Source organism: Pseudochaenichthys georgianus, chromosome 13 (assembly GCF_902827115.2).
Source record: "Pseudochaenichthys georgianus chromosome 13, fPseGeo1.2, whole genome shotgun sequence".
In the NCBI taxonomy this organism is placed as follows: Eukaryota; Metazoa; Chordata; class Actinopteri; order Perciformes; family Channichthyidae; genus Pseudochaenichthys; species Pseudochaenichthys georgianus.
Window position 1 is genome coordinate 22,776,411 of NC_047515.1, and position 20,346 is coordinate 22,796,756.

Genomic DNA, 20,346 nt, shown 5'->3' on the forward strand with positions numbered 1-20,346 from the left:
TTGTATTCTATTTATGTTTTAGAGGAACAAAAAGATTAATCCCTTTCCCCTGAGAGCTTGAAATTCCTCCTATTACTGAGCTTTTTGTCTTAGGGAATCTCTGTCCTTCCTCCTCCAAGGGTCTCACAGGGACGTATTAAATGAATAAGGAAACCTAGAGCATTTGACCCGAGGCAGCACAACATGAAGCATGTCAATTATCTTTGCTTTACTCTCTGTGGTGCTCTGTTTAGTAGCCTGCAGGGTTTGTCCTGATAATGATTTGCACAACCCACTAATGACTCATTGATTTCACCATCCAACTTGTTTAGTCCCTTTGAAAGATATTTTAAGCAAGAATAAGGAAAGTTGGGAAAAGGACAGAATTTCTGTGAAAATTGTTCATTAATAATCAAGAACATGTTGAATCCAGGTTACAACAGTTTTGAAAGCAACTTACTGTAGCTACCTAAATTCAATATGTTCAATTTACATTTAAAAAAATACAATAATACATATTACGTGCCTCTTCCTTTCTATAACAGTAAACAATGTTCTCAAGATATCCTCTAACTCAGTTAGCGATACGTCACGTTTGTTTTTTCCTGTGTGTCTGTGTGTGTTATGTATCTCAGTTTAGCAGCCTCTTGTGACATGGGTCTACTATACCTGCCTCTTCCCATCACTGAAGGATGAGTTAGGCCTAGTCAGGCATGATGTTGTGACATGACAAAGCTCAAGTCATTCTCCATTATGGTCAAGTGCTCATTCCATTAAAAACTGGGTGCTCTTTTCCATTGATCGGAGGCCCAGGGGAAATAAGGTCACCTTGAGAGTTGTGATATGAGGCAGGGAGCCTATATAAGCTACAGGCCAGCTTCCTCTGCTTACCACTTTAAAAAAAGCTTGTCTATGTGGTGTTAATGTCATGTAGATTTAGCAGTGTCTGATGCCCATTACCTTGTTTTTAAACCTTCATGTTGACGAGGATTCTTTACTTTGAATTTGAAGATGATTTTTGTTTTGGCTTTACTAGAAATGTTACCCTTATTTATTTCCTGTTGATACTGTGTTTGTCACAATGGGGTCATAATGTTTTTTTTATTGTGAGCACTAGCTCTGACCACTGACACATTTGTTGGTGCTTTTTTACTGATTGTATGGGTTACCCAAAAAGATATTATTAGAACTAGACAGTGATCTATTTTAAATTAAGGATGATTTATTCATGGATGAGATTAGTAGAGCAAGGTCTTTCCTGGAGAAGGACCAAGCTTGTGGTTTTGAGTCTGTTGTGGTGTATAATGTTTCCCTACAACTCCTGCCAAAACCAGAGCCAACAATGCAACATAATCCCGGGATCAATGTCTCTGCCTGTGGTGCAGAAAAAGGGGGACATCATATTGGGGGGGCTCTTCTCCCTTCATGATATGGTGATGGAGCCCAGTCTGTCCTTCACTTCTAAGCCTCCTCCTGCACATTGCACCAGGTAAGCTGTTTTTTAACTTGTCTTGAAAATGCTGTAGCTGCAAATGTTTGATGTAACCTCTGCTCAGATGCCCACATATGGCACAGATCTTGCTTTTTTAGTTCTGTGAAGCAACTTTTTATGAACTATGTTAAGTCAAATGCATTACAATTGCTTCAACTTTGCCTGAATACACCTTCTCCCTTCTTGCAGGTTTAACTTTCGGACATTCCGCTGGATGCAAACTATGATCTTTGCCATAGAGGAGATCAATAGAGATGGCAAGCTCCTTCCCAACATCACACTTGGCTACAAGATCTTTGATTCATGCAGTACGCCCCATCAGGCTCTGAAGGCTGTCATGGAGTTAGTGGGAAATGAAAAGGTTTCAGGAGTTGAAGTGGAGACAGAGAGTCAAGGCACCTGTCGTGGGACTGTACCAGCAGTGATAGGAGACGGAGGCTCTACTCAGTCCCTTGTTGTTGCCCGTTTCCTTGGAGTCTTCCAAGTGCCACAGGTAAGGTAGATAAAGCCATTCACAACTGTGTTTGCCACATTGTTATTTGTCGTGTTTTAATACCACTGTGTCAATGATTAAAACTCAAATTGTAAGCTTTGGAGTATTCAAGTTTAGTCCATATGACTGAATAAATAATGTTTTATTGTGGGATATTGGGACACGTTTGTTTTTCTTTTATTTAGGTCAGTTATTTCTCCAGTTGTGCCTGTCTCAGTGACAAAAAGGAGTTTCCTGCCTTTTTAAGGACCATGCCCAGTGACTTATTTCAGGTAAGAGGAAGCTTAGGACACCGGGACACTAAGATTACTCACAATGTCACACAAACAGAATCATATCCACAAGTTTATTCCTGGGACGATAGACCAAAACCACCAAAGCAAATTCCTTGTAGGTAAAATCGTACTTTTCTTATACTGAATATATATACTATTTGTCCCTCTCCTTGTCTATTTATTCCCCTTTTCTTTCTATCTCTAGGTAGATGCAATGGTACAACTCGTCAAGCATTTTGGCTGGACTTGGGTAGGTGTGATAGCAGGGGATGATGCCTATGGCCTTGGAGGGGCCAACATATTTGCGGATGAGGTAGGTCACACAACAATTAATAAACAATTTAATAAGAATAAATTGTCATGTTGGAATGTTCTATGTAGTCTATACATTTAGAACATGAAATAAGTTATCTTGTATCCTGTGATGCTCCCTTAGGTTAGAAAGTTAGGTGCCTGTGTTGCTCTTCATGAGGTCATCCCGAAGAACCGAGCACAGATCCCCATTTCGTCCATCATTTCCAAGATCCGCTCTTCTGGGGCTCGGGTGATCCTAGTGTTTGCTGTGGAACAAGATGCAGCTGCTTTGTTTGATGAAGCTCTCAGGCATGACATTTCGTTTTCGTCTAACACTATAGTATTTTCTGTATGTTGTGATTAAAACTCACTTGTATTATTGGTTTTGTTGATTTTATTACAGATTCATGTTGCCTGAGTTTGAATGTCTATATGTTTATCATTGCAAACAAATCATCTTCATATCTCTTTAATTTAGAGAGGGGCTCACTGGGATACAGTGGCTTGCCAGTGAGGCCTGGAGCACAGCTGCCGTCCTCTCCACCCCAAAAAAGTACCATCACATCCTCCAGGGTTCTATGGGTTTTGCCATTCGTCGAGCACAGATCGCTGGATTGCAAGACTTTCTGCTTAGCTTGAATCCCTCGAGGCCAGGTGCCCTTGCAAATCCTTTCGTGATACCATTCTGGGAAGAAATGTTTCAATGCAGCCTGGGTGTGCAGACTGAAGGTCAGGAACATGATGTTGAGGATAAACGTCCATGTTCTGGATCAGAAGACCTGGAGAGTGTCAAGAATATCTATTCAGATGTGTCACAACTAAGGATTTCCTACAATGTGTATAAGGCTGTGTATGCCATTGTCCATGCACTGAAGGCTATGAGAAGCTGTGTAAAAGGAAAAGGGCCATTTTCTCAGCAGGCCTGTCGAAATACAGACAATATACAGCCATGGCAGGTATATACCTTCCCATTTGCTCACCAATTCAGTACACACAAGTTATAGCAATGCTAATTTATGGATCTTGCTTATATTACAAAATAATAACGTTCTTCCCTTAGCTACTTCGTTATATAAAACAGGTGGAATACATCAGCTCCTTTGGTGATGAAATCAAGTTTGATGAGAATGGGGATCCTGCAGCCATGTATGACCTTGTGAACTGGCAGATGGGACAAGATGGAGGAATTGAATTTGTCACTATTGGAAAATTTGATGAGACGACCACAGTTGGAAAGCAAAAACTCCAGATCGAGGAACCTATCATAGTTTGGAACGGTAACGAAACCAATGTACGGGAATCAATAGAATACAATTATATCTTGTATATTGCATTTTTTGCAATTATATATGTTTATTGTGACTGGGTTGTGAAGTATCCTTTTTCCCATTTGCTCAGATTCCCTTGTCGGTATGCAGCAGCATTTGTCCCGCAGGAACCCGGAAGTCTATCAGACCTAACTTCCCTGTGTGCTGCCATGATTGTGTGGTTTGCACAGCTGGGGAGATAAGCAATCATACTGGTGAGACAAAATACTTTACTACATTTTGAGAATGTGATCAACAATTGCAGTGTTAAAGCCACAGCTTAAGACTTGTTGTCTGTGTCTTTAAGATGCCATAGAGTGTGTGCGCTGTTTGCCAGAGTTCTGGTCCAATGATGAGAGAACAGCCTGTATCCCAAAATATATGGATTTCCTCTCCTTCAGCAGCACCATGGGCATTATTTTGACGGCTATTTCCCTCATTGGCTCCTTCTGCACCTGTGTTGTGGCCTTTATATTTTCCTATCACAGAACCACACCCATTGTCAAAGCCAACAACTCTGAGCTGAGCTTCCTGCTGCTCTTCTCCTTGACTCTGTGTTTCCTGTGTTCTCTGACCTTCATCGGCCGGCCCTCTGAGTGGTCCTGCATGCTGCGACACACAGCATTCGGCATCACCTTTGTTCTTTGCATATCTTGTATTCTGGGGAAAACCATAGTGGTGTTAATGGCCTTCAAGGCTACTCTTCCAGGCAGCAATGTAATGAAATGGTTTGGGCCTGCGCAGCAAAAGGCAATCATTACCATTTGTACGCTGATCCAGGTAAGGACTTCTGAATCTTTATTTGTTTAGGAAATAATTAATTTAAATGTTTGAATGGCACTGGTTTGTTTTTATGCAGGTAATCATCTGTACAGTGTGGCTGGTTGTTGTTCCCCCTACTCCACGGAAAATGATACCACGTGAGAGTGTTATTGTCATTCTCTTGTGCGACGAAGGCTCACCCGTAGCATTTTCTCTCGTCCTGGGCTACATTGGCCTGCTGGCCTGCGTCTGCCTACTCCTGGCCTTCTTGGCAAGGAAACTCCCGGACAACTTCAATGAGGCCAGACTTATTACCTTCAGCATGCTCATTTTTTGTGCAGTGTGGATAGCCTTTGTTCCAGCCTACATTAGCTCTCCAGGAAAGTACTCAACGGCCACAGAGGTATTTGCTATCTTGGCTTCAAGTTATGGATTGCTCGGCTGTATCTTTGCACCCAAGTGCTATATTATCCTACTCAGACCCGAAAAGAACACATGGAAACACCTGATGGCGAAACCTGACACATTTTAGGAGATCATCTATATTTCATGCATATTTTATGGAATTGTTTTCACTTGCCTTTCCTACAAGTCTCCTGTTCTTGTTTATGAACCTTTATTATTGTTTTACCACTAGATGGTAGCAGTGTGTTGTTAATGCTTCTTTGTGTGTTTTATCTATGCCCATCTGGAAATACAGCAACCACACCTTTGTCATACAAATACATTTTCCAATGTCTTTATAACTGTCCCTCTAGATCATTTTCAAGCTAATGATGTAAAAACCTATCACTGGATTAGTTCAATATCAATTCAAACAGTACTATCATCATTGGAACAAATCTGGCATTTATAAAATGGAGAAATAGAAAACACGTTTCTCAATCATAAAGTGGTAATGTTATCCAATGAATCCTCCTGTAGTCTGTTTAATCCACATAAGAAAAAACTGAATAACCATGCTCTTCTTGGATCAAATGGTTTTATAGTTCCTGCTACATGACACTCATTTGACGTTCTCAGTAGAAATGTGAGGGACAATTCATTGCTAGGTCTGAATGGGATTTGGCAGCATTGTCCATGCTGATTTGACCTTAGATAGAATGATGAGGCCCAGGGTCTCTGAGGTATGCTCAGTGGAAATCCCAGCTGTCATTGGTTTATTAAACTCTCATACTCCAGAGGCCTTTACATATAAACATCACGCCTGGCTGTTCTCTACAAAAACAAACTGAAAACGACAGACATTTTTCCGGCTCTCCACAGCTGCTCTCAGACTAACATTGATTATCCACCACTGGTTGATATGTTGTTCCTCCCAAGGCAGGGGAATGTATTGGAAGATGGAGAGACGTTGTGTCTCTGACGTCCATCAGGGACAGAAAGGAGGAAAATATGTCAGAAGAGGTAGATGTTTAATTGACACTGTATTATTATTTACATTTACTTTAACCTTTACTCTTATTAGCCTTTGCATTCTTTTGTCAAATCACATCATTGAATACAATTAAAGAGTTGATTTGTCCTCAGAGTGTACTGTCAGATCGTAGCACTATTTGCTGGCTTTAATTAAGGAAAGCAAAATATAAAGAGGGTTTGACTGTTTAAGTGAGAACAAAACTGTGCAGTAATTTCTTCAATAAAATGACTGGGCCATCAAATTACCTGCAAACGTAAAATGAAATGTGCATGGCTCTGAAAAGAATATATTAAAGGAATACTTCATCAACAAAATTATCCTTTTTATACGAAAATCGCTCACCTTGAATTCTTGAGGAAACTTCAATAATGGAGCAAAGTCTTGATGAATAGGAGTAAATTGGGAACGTGTTTAACAACAGCAAAACGATGTCAAGACATCATTTTACAAACTCTCACAAAACAAGTGCTGTACAGTATAATCCAAATTGTATTACAATCATATGCTCACTACTACCCAAACACATGCATTTTAGTTGTAACCTTTCTATTTGAAACACTTTAGACTTGTCCGGACTTGCATGGATGCAAATAGCTGTTTATGTGGAAGCTTTAAAGTAAATAGTGTTTAGGAAGTAATGAGCATACTGTACAGCTAAATAAATGTGATGGATTATACTGTGCAACATTAAGATTGTGAAGAACTGTTTCGATATTGTATTTCTGTTGTTTAACACAGTCACTATTTGCTTGAATTAATTAAGACTTTTCTCCATTTTCTATTCTTGGTTCACGCATGCATGTAAGAACAACATATTACTTCAAGAATTGAAGTGAACACAAGTGAGCAATTAATATAGAAATGGTAATGTTGTGGGTGGAGCATTCTTATAAAAGAGTGGGTGAAAATAATAAGACCAGAATTCATAGAAATCCATTCCTTGAAATGGATAATTTGAGACGTGATGATAGCTTGGAGGTAAACACAGGAGGGTAACTGAGAGATGTAATAAGGGCATAACTTCTCCAGTACCTACATGCAGCTATGTTCTTAATCTTGCCATCAGTCAGTTTCTGAAATGTGGAAAATGCTGAACAGATGTTTAGAGATATGGGGGATTACCTCATCAAAGACAGATAATGGAGAATAAGTTCAAAATACTGTCACAAATATGAGGTGCAAGTGAAAGGAAGTGTAACGTAATATTCTGTTTCAAGTGAGTAGGAATCATTAGGCAAATATTAAGTTACCGGTAAGTGTCTTTCAGTTTGCACTCTTGGACATCTTGATTTCTACTTGAAAAATAAATATACTTCTTGAGACTTTTCCTCTCTTTTGAAACACCATGAATTCAGGAGGCAATTGACATTTGCAAAAGCAAACATGTACATTATGTGTCATTTTGAGTCTGAGAAGCACTATTTTTTTCTGTTTTAAAGGCACTAAAGAAATGATTAAATATGACAAGGAAAAAGGTCTCACTAATATGACAAGATACAAAAATAAAACATAAAGTAGAAACTATAGGTTACTTACGTAACCCCAGTACTACGAGTAACATGAAGTGAGATGTCTCACTATGGGATGCGCCTCATCGCGGAGCAAACAGAAGCATCGATCTCATTACGCCAATCCTGATTGGCTTGTGATCTTGACGTCAGTGTCAGGCAATTCACCCCCTATAAGTAGCTTGCGCCACGACGCATGCGTCATTCAAAATAAGCACCTCTTCTCGCTTCACCATAGCAAGGAGGGCCATCTGGTGAGACATCTCACTTCATGTTACTCTGAGATCTGGGGTTACGTAAGTAACCTATAGTTCTCATTCACACTCCGTTCGATGTCTCACTATGGGAAATTGTAGCTCCCGTATTGTCAGACGAGCTTATTTTGAAAATCACCAAACCAACCAGAACTTTAACAGGTAGAGCTCTGACTCAACCAGGTGCCCAGCACTGCTTGAGTCACACTGGGAGTAGAACGTCCAGCCTGTTAAGAGGCAGACAAAAGTGAGCAGCGAGGACCAGCTCGCCGCTTGCACCAATGTCTTGGATGGGAGACATCCTGGACAGAGCCCAGGATGCAGCCAGACCCTGAGTCGAAAGAGCTCGCGGACCTGTGGGATGAAACTGTCCCTGAGTCTGGTGGTTTTAGTACGGATGTAAGATAAGATAAAATAAGATAAGATGGTACTTTATTGATCCCAATTTGGGAAATTGTTTTTGTTGCAGCAGCATAAAAGACAAGGCATTTTACAATAAAACAAAACTACAAATAAACAAGAATAGAAAAAAAGAAAATAGAAAATATACATGTTGAAATAGAAAATATACATGTCGATATTATATATGCAAATATACATATTCAAAAATATATGACAATGGAATATGGAATATCAAATATTGAACAGATTGTATATGTGTAAAATGTACAGCAAGGTTGTATTACAAGAGAAACTATGGAGCAGAGAGTTCTCTTCCAGCCAGAGGTGATTTATTGGACAGAGTTATTGCAGTGGGCAGGAATGTGTTCCTGTATCGGTCCTTGTCAGCAGTCTGTTGGAGAAGGTGCTCCGTTGTCTGTCCAGCTGCAGGTGGAGAGGATGGGTGGGGTTATCCATGATGGACAACAGCCTGTTCAGTGTCCTCCTCTCCACCACAGCTTCAAAGGGGTCCAGCTTGATGCCGATGACAGATCCAGCTTTCCTGATCAGTTTATTGATCCTGCTGGTGTCACCGGCTCTGATGCTGCCCCCCAGCAGACTGCAGCAAAGAAGAGTGCACTGGCCACAACAGACTGGTAGAAGATCTCCAGCATCTTGCTGCACACATGGAAGGATCTCAGCTTCCTCAGAAAATAGAGTCTGCTCATCCCCTTCTTGTACACAGCATCAGTGTTGATCCTCTAGTTCAGCCCATAAGTGCACTCCCAGGTACTTGTAGTCCTCCACATCAGCCACATCCTCTCCTAGAATGCGGCTGTTGTGCCAGACGGCAGCAGACAGAACAGTTTGTGGCTGGGGTGATGGGGGTCTTTTATAATCCTGAGGGCTTTCTTTAAGGTTAACCTGGTATTTTTACTCCACTACATTTATTTTAGTTACTTTTCAGATTCTGATTAATGATGTGAAATATAAACAACCCTTAAAGCAGACTTTAGTTACACCTGAGTAAAATTCAGGGAAGGTGATTATCAAGTGCCAACAATCAGGAGAGATATTTGATTGGAGGACTGGCTTATCTAAAGCCAGTTTAGTAGTACTTGAAATGTTTTGGCTCTATGAAACCTGATGTACTTATATGATTCTGTTTTCTTCAAGCTTGTATTTTGTTGGTCGAACGCACTTATTGTAAGTCGCTTTGGATAAAAGCGTCAGCTAAATGCAATCTAATGATTGTTGGTGCTTGAGAAGACTAAATATTTATCTGCAGATCCCTATAAAGTATATACATTACTCGTTATTCTCTACAAATATTTAATTAAAAACTGTATATAATTGCTATTTTGGACATCCCTTTTCAAGATTTCAATATTACTCTAAACGTGTAATAACGTGCTTTAACCAGTAGGATGTATGGGTTAAAAACATAGGTTAAAAAGCTGTCAAGTTTACAGTGTTAACAAAATAAAATATACTGCTGTTTCTGGTTTAGTTTACGACGGATATATTCTGTTATTGTTTTGATATTTGTAACACAAAAGCGATGGAAAAACCCCACAGCAACACAGAAAAGATGGTCTTAACATGACCCAGCGGTCTAGTAGTTAATACAAAACAATAATATCAAAACAAATTATTACTACTAACTTTATTGTGAAATTAAAACAGAACGGTAAAAGAATAGTTTCCGGTCTATTCTGAGGCCAGATCTCTGAGAACTACGACAGATGTGTAATATTTACAATGCATTCATGTGATGACTTTCAAAGTGTAAAGAAAGCACTGCTGAATAAAGTATAATTTATCTTTTACAAAACGTTTTTTCATATGGAATGCAGTTGGAGGTCAACCAATCACAGAGCTTGAGGCAACGCGGAACAATAGCTGAGGATTCTGGGTAGTGTAGTGTCTTCGGTCATCCTAAACTGAACAAATATTTGTTTCTCTGAATCGAAGGGGAACATTACAAAAGCATTGCACACAACTTAAACCAATCAATGTTGTATAATCAACAAGGATAATCTGGTGTTTTTCAGTTGATGAGTAGTGCAGATATCACTGTAAAATCAATCGACAGTAAGGAGAATACTTACTTCCGGGGTAAAATCCTCCGTTATCCAATGGGAATGGATGCTCACATTGCTCTCCGTAATACAATAAAGGAGACATGATCAAATCGGAATATAATGTTCTTTTAAAAAACGTTAACTAAAAGGGAACAATCTATTGGACACAGCTGAAGCTCTGGCCTTCCTTAAAAACTGACTAATTTAATAAAAATCACAGTTGTATTACACACAATGCACTGTTTTTTGAGAACAAAAATTCGTAACTAATGCACCATAATACATTCTGACGAAAAATAAAAATAATTATGAATACAAATAAAATAAAAGAAGCCTCCCGTGAGTTACTACACGCTATAAATTAGATTTAAAAAACGTTGTATAGAATAAAAGCTCACTGCGGGACGTTGTAGAAATGCGTGTGTGCACCACGACAAAGGAGCCTCATTCACTTTACATTGGGGTTGTTTGCGTGGTGCCGACACGCAAATGTAACAAAGTTCGTGACTCCACCACGCATTGTGGTGTTAAGGAGTCGTGGTGGAGTCACGCATTCTGGTGAGATCAGGTTGTTCCTGAAGTGACCATTAGGTGTTGGTATTTCAGATGCTAGATCTTGTCATTAGGTGTTTAAAAATAAAAAAAATACTGTCAGGTCTCAGGAGAATAATATAGGAACAAACATAGAGAACAGAAGACCTTAACTTGAGGCCTACTTATTGGCAGAATTCCCAGTGGAACAGTGTAGTTCCCAGCAAAGCTAGGTGGACACAAAGACCCCCTGACAGTAGAGAATATCAGCATGCCGAAGGTGATTAGTTTGGCTTAATTTAGGTTGTGAGTCATGTGTCCTCAATGGCGCATGATGTCTCTTTCTGCAGGCTGAGGGGGAGCCAGGGTCAGCCACAGCAGACAGATCAGCACCTGGCAAAATAAAGTTGAGTCAGGAAATGGAGAGGGAGATTTGTTTAGAATACAAAGAAAATGAATACTGGAGAATTGCATGTCCCTATTTAGTTGGCTTTGTGAAAGTAGAACATCATACTGTATTTGATCGCCTTAAAATGTGGATAACTTGCTATGGGTTGAACACATTAAATAAACTGAACTAGGGTGAAGATGGAGATGCCCCGCTGAGCAGGACCCACAACGTTCTTCCCCCGGCATCGTCCACCAGACAAGTGTGGCCCAGCAGACTCAAACACAAAGATAAGTCCAAACAGCATATGTCTCAGCATTCAGGTCCCAAGCCATTGACTGTCTAATGGTAAACAGTGCACATTGGAAGACTATAATGAGGGATGGCAGGAGCATGAGGCTTACCTCTAAGTAGTAATACAAATGCCACTTCAATCTCATTAGTATGCAGAAAAAGTGACAGGTCGCCCCGCCCCTTTTCGACCGGAAGTCCCGCCTTATTTGACCGGAAGTCCCGCCTTTTTATTTGATTTTGAAACCGGAAGTCCCGCCTCGTTCGACCGAAGTCCCGCCTCGTTCGACCGGATGTCCCGCCCCCGCTTCCGGCGGATGTCCCGCCCCCGCTTCCGGTTTTCAAAATAAAATAAAAAATAAATTAAAAAAATGAGAAAAATAAAATGCCGTTGTTTTCAATCAATTAATATGCCTAGGATATATGTCCCGCCTCCTTACCACTTCCTGTGTGGTTAATCCTGTATACAGTATCGAATGTAACTTACAAATACTTGCAAATAACATGAAATTAATCAAAAGTAAGGCATCTTAAAAACATATATTTAAACCTCTCTGTTTTTGCAAACAGGACATGACAGGACATGAGGGGAGAGAACATATGGTGGAGGAGGGGGAACACACACACACACACACACACACACACACACTTTCCCCGCCCCTCACCCTCTCCCTCTGTCTAAATAAAAAGCCATCGTCTTTAGTCACTCTTAAATATTTTTCAAGTCGAGAGAAAATGGCCAAGAGACGTCTTGATATGAATTTAATCAGCGAGACACCGGTGACAACTTACAGCCATCCGTTGGGTGCTCCAAATCAAAGTAAAGCATATAAAAAACTGATATTTTAAAAAGTCAGCCTTTTTGCTAGAGGATAAGGGAGGGGGAAAACCCCAAACCCCCTATGGAGAAGTCATAAACCCCCTATGGAGACAAACATGTTGTAAACAGAGGGAGGTAGGTAGGTAATATACTTAAATATATATAGAAAGTCAGAGAATATTTATCAGAGGATAAACCATATACATTTGTACAAGTCGACACTGGTGCATTTTGTAAGAAAACAGAGTTTTCGTACTCAGACCGCTGCAACAATTTCAAGCAGATCTCTGTGATATGCAGTCGCTGTCCGAATATAATGATGGTTTTAATTATTTATTAACAGTCATAAATGTATTTAGAAAAACCTGTGCTCAAACATTAAAGAAAAAGAAGGGTAAGGTTACCAAAAAGCTTTTGATATAGTTTTAACACACAGCGAGATCCCTAAAAAGTCACTAACAGCTGCGGGGAAAGAATTCTTTTAAATAAAGTTTTTCAAAACTTGTTGAAGAAAAAACGGTATACAATATTATATATATATATATATATAACAGCCATTGACATATAGGCATGTATGGTAGAAAGATTTAACCGTACGCTGAAAACTAAAAAGTGGAGGTATTTTACAGCTAAAAACACTCCTAGACCTATGATAGTGTTTTTTATGTATGACAACTCTACAACTGGTAGAAAGTAAAGTACTTTTTCTGAGCAGATTTTCTTTAAGACTGTGACTCTTAACAAACCAACCCCCGAGAGACAGACATACTCATCCACTTTTCAACGTATTTTGTTTTTGTCTTTCTCGCTTTTTTTTCCATTATATTTTTGGAAAAAACTACATAGTGATTGCTAGCAAAAATACAACATGCATACATTATACAATATTACGACTTTTGGCGATATTTTCAACACAATATACTTGTACCTTTTTTTTTTTTTGTAGGACTTCAAGATATGTTGCATGTCATGCATAAACACGGTGTCATCTTTCTTGAAACTGACGTGCTGTCCGTTTTACAAACAAGTTATGTTTATGCTTCTTCATCCTCTGAATGCTCCTCCCCCGTCCCTCTTCACAATAACAATCAAGGTGGATCTGTGAAATGAAACACCTCTTCCCAAAGCGTGACTACCCTATTGAGGGCATGCAGTAGGGGCAGTAGGGCAGTAGGGTCTAAATCGATGGGCCAGATATACTAACATGCAGAACGTACGGTATGTTTGAAAAAGACTAACCATTTATCCAGTTCAAGCTGTCTTTAAGATGTGACATAGCGCTCTGACTATTTCCCGTAAAATCGTGACAAACTATTACTTGTTCTTACATTTGACCTCTTGCTGCTTGGTTGAAAATGATAGATGAAAAATAACTTTTTTAAAAAAGAGTCAAACCACAAATGTTTTAAGATTGTTACAAAATGTAAAAAATAAAAAAGGTCTGGAGACAAAATTAATTCAGGTGACTCTGGCTTTATTAGGACAACAAACATATAATACAAATGGGTTAGGGGTTAAATATAACCATCGTGGACTTAATAGTCTAACAAAATACTTTTATCTGAATACATTTGTTCTTTTTAAGAGCACTTTTTGAAATGATTTATTTATTATTTCAGTGGAACAATCCAGTGTTTGTTAACATTAACGCTTTCTTCTCTTTTTCTTGTGTTACAAAGATACTTTTAAACACACTTTGGTGTATGCAACACTTGTTCAGATAAAACAAGGTTTTTTCTTTTCTGATAAACTTACGTATTTTAGTTATTTTATGTTACCAAGATACTTTGAGATACACCCTGATGTACACAACACTTAACAAAGGGTATAATATGAAGTAGTTGGTAAGGAAGGGGTTTTTCTTTAAGGGTGCAAAACTTTTAGAACAGGGTAAAATATTCATTAATTTGTATTGAATTGAGTTTTCTTTTTTTGATTTTCAACATACTATATGACTTTTACATAATTCTGACGTACTATACTTTTTTTTTGACTTTTTTCTGTAGAATCTTGACAAAACTATTACTTGTTCTTAAATGATGACCTATTGCTGGAGATGAGATGAAAAAGCTACAACGCTTAAAGAACTTTTTTTCTAAAAACTCTCAATTCTATAATTGACTCCCCCATTCAACGCAATGAGCCCCACCCTCCACTCAGCAAATCTTCTAAAACGAAGGACCTCACAAAGACGATCGTTGTAAACTAGCCATGGAGCAGAGAAAAGCCAAGACTCCCCCCGCGAGTTGCAGTCAGGAACAGAGTCCACCAGCGACACCACCATGTGGGAAACCCGAATCTTGCAGTACTACTGCTGCTGATGCTACTCCTCGGGTCAAGAAGTCTCGGTTTAGGGACACAGTGAAATCGGAATTGTTTTATATTCTGGAGATGGTGATGTATCGGTACAGAAAAGAAATCTGCAAAGAATGCCGACGCAGTAACCCCGACCAGAGGCAACACGATTGTCGGAATGACATGCCCGATTTCTTCTTCAGAAACAATTACAAAGCATTAATGAAAAGACTTTGGCTCGCCGACTTCGTTGCAGTGATTGACCAGAGTCTTATTGAAAAAGGCATTTGCGAGGATAAACTGAGAATAGGACGCGCTTCGGAAGCCTTTCTGCACAAGCTTGTAAAATGCAGATGCCTCAAGGAGAGACTTGAAATATCCATACAGAGTTGGATGGAGAAGAAGAAGAAGAAGACTAACAAACAGCAGTCGGATGGAGAAGAAGCCAGGGACTTGTTCAATGCAGTGACTTTTTTCTTTAAGTAAAATAAAAATGGAAAACTACTATGCAAAACGCTCTGTATATATTGATCATAATGTAGTCCTTACCCGTTTAATAAGTGTGATGATGGGGACGATTGAAAACAGAATGAGTAGTGACCCCCGTGTAAGCAGAATGGCTGAAGTTTGTAAACTAGAAGACATTTTGGATATCGTTCGTTCTGGCAGTACTATTCCGGGTCATTGGGAAATGATTGTAAACGAAACATTTAAAGTGGTCCTGGAATCTTCATTTTCCGAAACATTCTGTAACATTATCTCAGAAATGAAACAAACATCAACAGTGTATCATGTGCTCTCATTGTATGCTCTGTTTTTTGACATTGCTTTTGGTATTTGTTCAACACATTCGCAGCAGTCGGTTAGCGGGAGATGTTCTATAAGATTATTATGATCCGGTAATGGCTCTACAACACCATCCTCTAGTTTAAATTTCTTCACTTTGTTTCTTTTTCTTTTCACCTTCCTTCTTTTTGTCTTTTTAGTTTTCCGTCCTATGGTCCCTTTTCTTTTCATTCGCATTCTGCGTTTGCTTTTAATTTTTCTTCTCCTTTTCATGTTGCTTTTTCTTTTTCTTCGTTTTTCTTTACTTTTTCTATTCTTTTCTGCGAATTGTCGTTTGCGATCTTGGCGAGTGGTATGAGATATACTGTTTCTATAAAGGTTATCTATAATACCATCTTTTAAAGAAAGATATTCTTCATATGTCATGTTATCATGGTCCTCTTTTGTCCTAAAAACCTTACATGGATATGATATAGATGAGAGCTCTTCTTCGGGGACATCCTCTCCCCTACTTTGTAACATCCAGTCATTAAGCCCATATCCATTATCCTGGTGATAATAAGGGCAGGCTACATCAGACTTGGTTTTTCTCAGATCCATGGCTAGTTTTTAACGGTCGTCCTTAGTTTTATATGATTTGCTGAGTGGGTGGGACATATTGCGTTGAGTGGGAAGGCTTCATCTGTAGAAAGTACTCTGTTTGAGGAGATTTCGTAATAATGGCAGTTTGTCATTTTGAGGGTATTTCAGTGAAACAAGGCTGTTTTGAACATTTGACAGATTTATGCTTAAATTCTCTGGTAAAGATACTGAAGATACACTTTGTATATAAAAGCTGAAAAGTAGATAATGACGCGTGCTTTGTGTGTACAGACACACAGAAAACACTGAAAAACACAACAAGAAGGACTGTAATACACATGTATCAGACACGCTCCCCTTGCTAAAATGATGACAACAGTTTTTAGATGTAAAAAACCACTTTTTTATTTTTTTCACACGCAAAATCAATAGTTATACTGATTGTAGCATCCCCAGGACAGTCTCCAGCTTAGAATTCCCCATATTACTGGAGATATCGTGATGGAGTTTTTTCACTTCAGTCAAAATATTCACGTCTATGCTGTTTTCGACGCAAAGATGCATTACATCTACAAACAGAGAAAGAAAAAGAAACAAAGTGAAGTAATTTAAACTAGAGGATGGTGTTGTAGAGCCATTACCGGATCATAATAATCTTATAGAACATCTCCCGCTAACCGACTGCTGCGAATGTGTTGAACAAATACCAAAAGCAATGTCAAAAAACAGAGCATACAATGAGAGCACATGATACACTGTTGATGTTTGTTTCATTTCTGAGATAATGTTACAGAATGTTTCGGAAAATGAAGATTCCAGGACCACTTTAAATGTTTCGTTTACAATCATTTCCCAATGACCCGGAATAGTACTGCCAGAACGAACGATATCCAAAATGTCTTCTAGTTTACAAACTTCAGCCATTCTGCTTACACGGGGGTCACTACTCATTCTGTTTTCAATCGTCCCCATCATCACACTTATTAAACGGGTAAGGACTACATTATGATCAATATATACAGAGCGTTTTGCATAGTAGTTTCCCATTTTTATTTTACTTAAAGAAAAAAGTCACTGCATTGAACAAGTCCCTGGCTTCTTCTCCATCCGACTGCTGTTTGTTAGTCTTCTTCTTCTTCTTCTCCATCCAACTCTGTATGGATATTTCAAGTCTCTCCTTGAGGCATCTGCATTTTACAAGCTTGTGCAGAAAGGCTTCCGAAGCGCGTCCTATCCTCAGTTTATCCTCGCAAATGCCTTTTTCAATAAGACTCTGGTCAATCACTGCAACGAAGTCGGCGAGCCAAAGTCTTTTCATTAACGCTTTGTAATTGTTTCTGAAGAAGAAATCGGGCATGTCATTCCGACAATCGTGTTGCCTCTGGACGGGGTTACTGCGTCGGCATTCTTTGCAGATTTCTTTTCTGTACCGATACATCACCATCTCCAGAATATAAAACAATTCCGATTTCACTGTGTCCCTAAACCGAGACTTCTTGACCCGAGGAGTAGCATCAGCAGCAGTAGTACTGCAAGATTTGGGTTTCCCACATGGTGGTGTCGCTGGTGGACTCTGTTCCTGACTGCAACTCGCGGGGGGAGTCTTGGCTTTTCTCTGCTCCATGGCTAGTTTACAACGATCGTCTTTGTGAGGTCCTTCATTTTAGAAGATTTGCTGAGTGGAGGGTGGGGCTCATTGCGTTGAATGGGGGAGTCAATTATAGAATTGAGAGTTTTTAGAAAAAAAGTTCTTTAAGCGTTGTAGCTTTTTCATCTCATCTCCAGCAATAGGTGAAATTTAAGAATAAGTAATAGTTTGTCATGATTTTACGGAAAAAAGTATAGTTTATCAGAAATATGGAAAAGTCATTGTGTACAAATAGTATGTTGAAAATCAAAAAAGAAAACTCAATTCAATACAATTTAATGAATATTTTACCCTGTTCTAAAGTTTTGCACCCTTAAAGAAAAACCCCTTCCTTACCAAGTACTTCATATTATACCCTTTTGTTAAGTGTTGCGTACATCAGGGTGTATCTCAAAGTATCTTGGTAACATAAAATAACTAAAATATGTAAGTTTATCAGAAAAAAAAACCCCTTGTTTAACTGAACAAGTGTTGCATACATCAAAGTGTGTCTAAAAGTATCTTAGTAACACAAGAAAAGAGAAAAAAGCCTTGATGTCAACAAAACTGTATTTTTCCACTGAAATAGCGTTAAAATAAAAAAAGTGCCTTTAAAGAAAATGTATTCAGACAAAGTATTTTATTTTCAAAAAAAAAAAAAAAGTTTAAGGTTTTGCATACATAAAAAGTGTATCTTACAGTTCCTTTGTGAGAGAATTACACACAAATCTGCCAAGTGTCAGGGAAAATTGTTAAAATCACAAACTTACCTTTTAGAGAAACAGTCTTTAAGAAAAAATCTAATCAGACTGTACTTCATTTTCTAGTTTTAAGGTTTTGCATCCCTCAAAGTGCGTCTAAAAGTATCTTGGCAAGAGAAAGAGAAAAAAGCCCAAATCTGCCTTTAAAAGAATCCGAATTCCTTATAAAGTACTTTATATTCAACCAGTTTCAGTTTTCAGACACCAAACTGTATCTAAAAGTATCTTTGTAACACAAGAAAAAGAGTAAGTGTAATTTCTTCGGTAATGTTACAGAATGTTTCTGAAAAATGAAGATTCCGGGACCACTTTAAATGTTTCGTTTACAATACTATTACATATAGAGGAGAGCTCTTCTTCGGGAACATCCTCTCCCCTACTTTGTACCATCCAGTCATTAAGCCCATATCCATTATCCTGGTGATAATAAGGGTAGGCTACATCAGACTTGGTTTTTCTCAGATCCATGGCTAGTTTTCAACGGTCGTCTTGATGGGGTCCTTCGTTTTAGATGATTTGCTGAGTGGGGTGGGACTTATTGCGTTGAGTGGGGGGAGTCAGTGTAGAATTGAGAGTTTTTTAGAAAAAAGTTCTTTAAGCGTTGTAGCTTTTTCATCTCATCTACAGCAATAGGTCATCATTTAAGAACAAGTAATAGTTTTGTCAAGATTCTACAGAAAAAAGTCAAAAAAAAGTATAGTACGTTAGAATTATGTAAAAGTCATATAGTATGTTGAAAATCAAAAAAAGAAAACTCAATTCAATACAAATTAATGAATATTTTACCCTGTTCTAAAAGTTTTGCACCCTTAAAGAAAAACCCCTTCCTTACCAACTACTTCATATTATACCCTTTGTTAAGTGTTGTGTACATCAGGGTGTATCTCAAAGTATCTTGGTAACATAAAATAACTAAAATACGTAAGTTTATCAGAAAAGAAAAAACCTTGTTTTATCTGAACAAGTGTTGCATACACCAAAGTGTGTTTAAAAGTATCTTAGTAACACAAGAAAAAGAGAAGAAAGCGTTAATGTTAACAAACACTGGATTGTTCCACTGAAATAATAAATAAATAATTTCAAAAAGTGCTCTTAAAAAGAACAAATGTATTCAGATAAAAGTATTTTGTTAGACTATTAAGTCCACGATGGTTTTATTTAACCCCTAACCCATTTGTATTATATGTTTGTTGTCCTAATAAAGCCAGAGTCACCTGAATTAATTTTGTCTCCAGACCTTTTTTATTTTTTACATTTTGTAACAATCTTAAAACATTTGTGGTTTGACTCTTTTTTTAAAAAGTTATTTTTCATCTATCATTTTCAACCAAGCAGCAAGAGGTCAAATGTAAGAACAAGTAATAGTTTGTCACGATTTTACGGGAAATAGTCAGAGCGCTATGTCACATCTTAAAGACAGCTTGAACTGGATAAATGGTTAGTCTTTTTCAAACATACCGTACGTTCTGCATGTTAGTATATCTGGCCCATCGATTTAGACCCTACTGCCCTACTGCCCCTACTGCCCCTACTGCATGCCCTCAATAGGGTAGTCACGCTTTGGGAAGAGGTGTTTCATTTCACAGATCCACCTTGATTGTTATTGTGAAGAGGGACGGGGGAGGAGCATTCAGAGGATGAAGAAGCATAAACATAACTTGTTTGTAAAACGGACAGCACGTCAGTTTCAAGAAAGATGACACCGTGTTTATGCATGACATGCAACATATCTTGAAGTCCTACAAAAAAAAAAAAAGGTACAAGTATATTGTGTTGAAAATATCGCCAAAAGTCGTAATATTGTATAATGTATGCATGTTGTATTTTTGCTAGCAATCACTATGTAGTTTTTTCCAAAAATATAATGGAAAAAAAAGCGAGAAAGACAAAAACAAAATACGTTGAAAAGTGGATGAGTATGTCTGTCTCTCGGGGGTTGGTTTGTTAAGAGTCACAGTCTTAAAGAAAATCTGCTCAGAAAAAGTACTTTACTTTCTACCAGTTGTAGAGTTGTCA

The 20,346-nt window shown here is 38.4% G+C and overlaps 1 protein-coding gene across 1 annotated transcript; it reads left to right on the forward strand.

Annotated features, from left to right (window-relative positions):
• The first annotated feature begins 1,343 nt into the window (after positions 1-1,343).
• On the forward strand, positions 1,344-5,134 carry LOC117457666 (extracellular calcium-sensing receptor-like). Its single transcript, XM_071205167.1, has 10 exons — positions 1,344-1,468; positions 1,661-1,964; positions 2,150-2,236; positions 2,445-2,552; positions 2,676-2,854; positions 3,012-3,489; positions 3,594-3,824; positions 3,932-4,055; positions 4,148-4,620; positions 4,700-5,134. Exons 1-10 carry the CDS (start codon positions 1,344-1,346, stop codon positions 5,132-5,134), a joined length of 2,544 nt encoding a protein of 847 aa, XP_071061268.1.
• Positions 5,135-20,346: the final 15,212 nt, after the last annotated feature.

Coding starts and splice junctions, on each gene's coding strand:
- LOC117457666 (XM_071205167.1), top strand. CDS start 1,344: ATGTCTCTGCCTGTGGTGCAGAAAAAGGGGGACATCATATTGGGGGGG. Junction 3,490..3,593: donor ACAATATACAGCCATGGCAG/GTATATACCTTC, acceptor TTCTTCCCTTAG/CTACTTCGTTATATAAAACA. Junction 3,825..3,931: donor GGAACGGTAACGAAACCAAT/GTACGGGAATCA, acceptor CCATTTGCTCAG/ATTCCCTTGTCGGTATGCAG.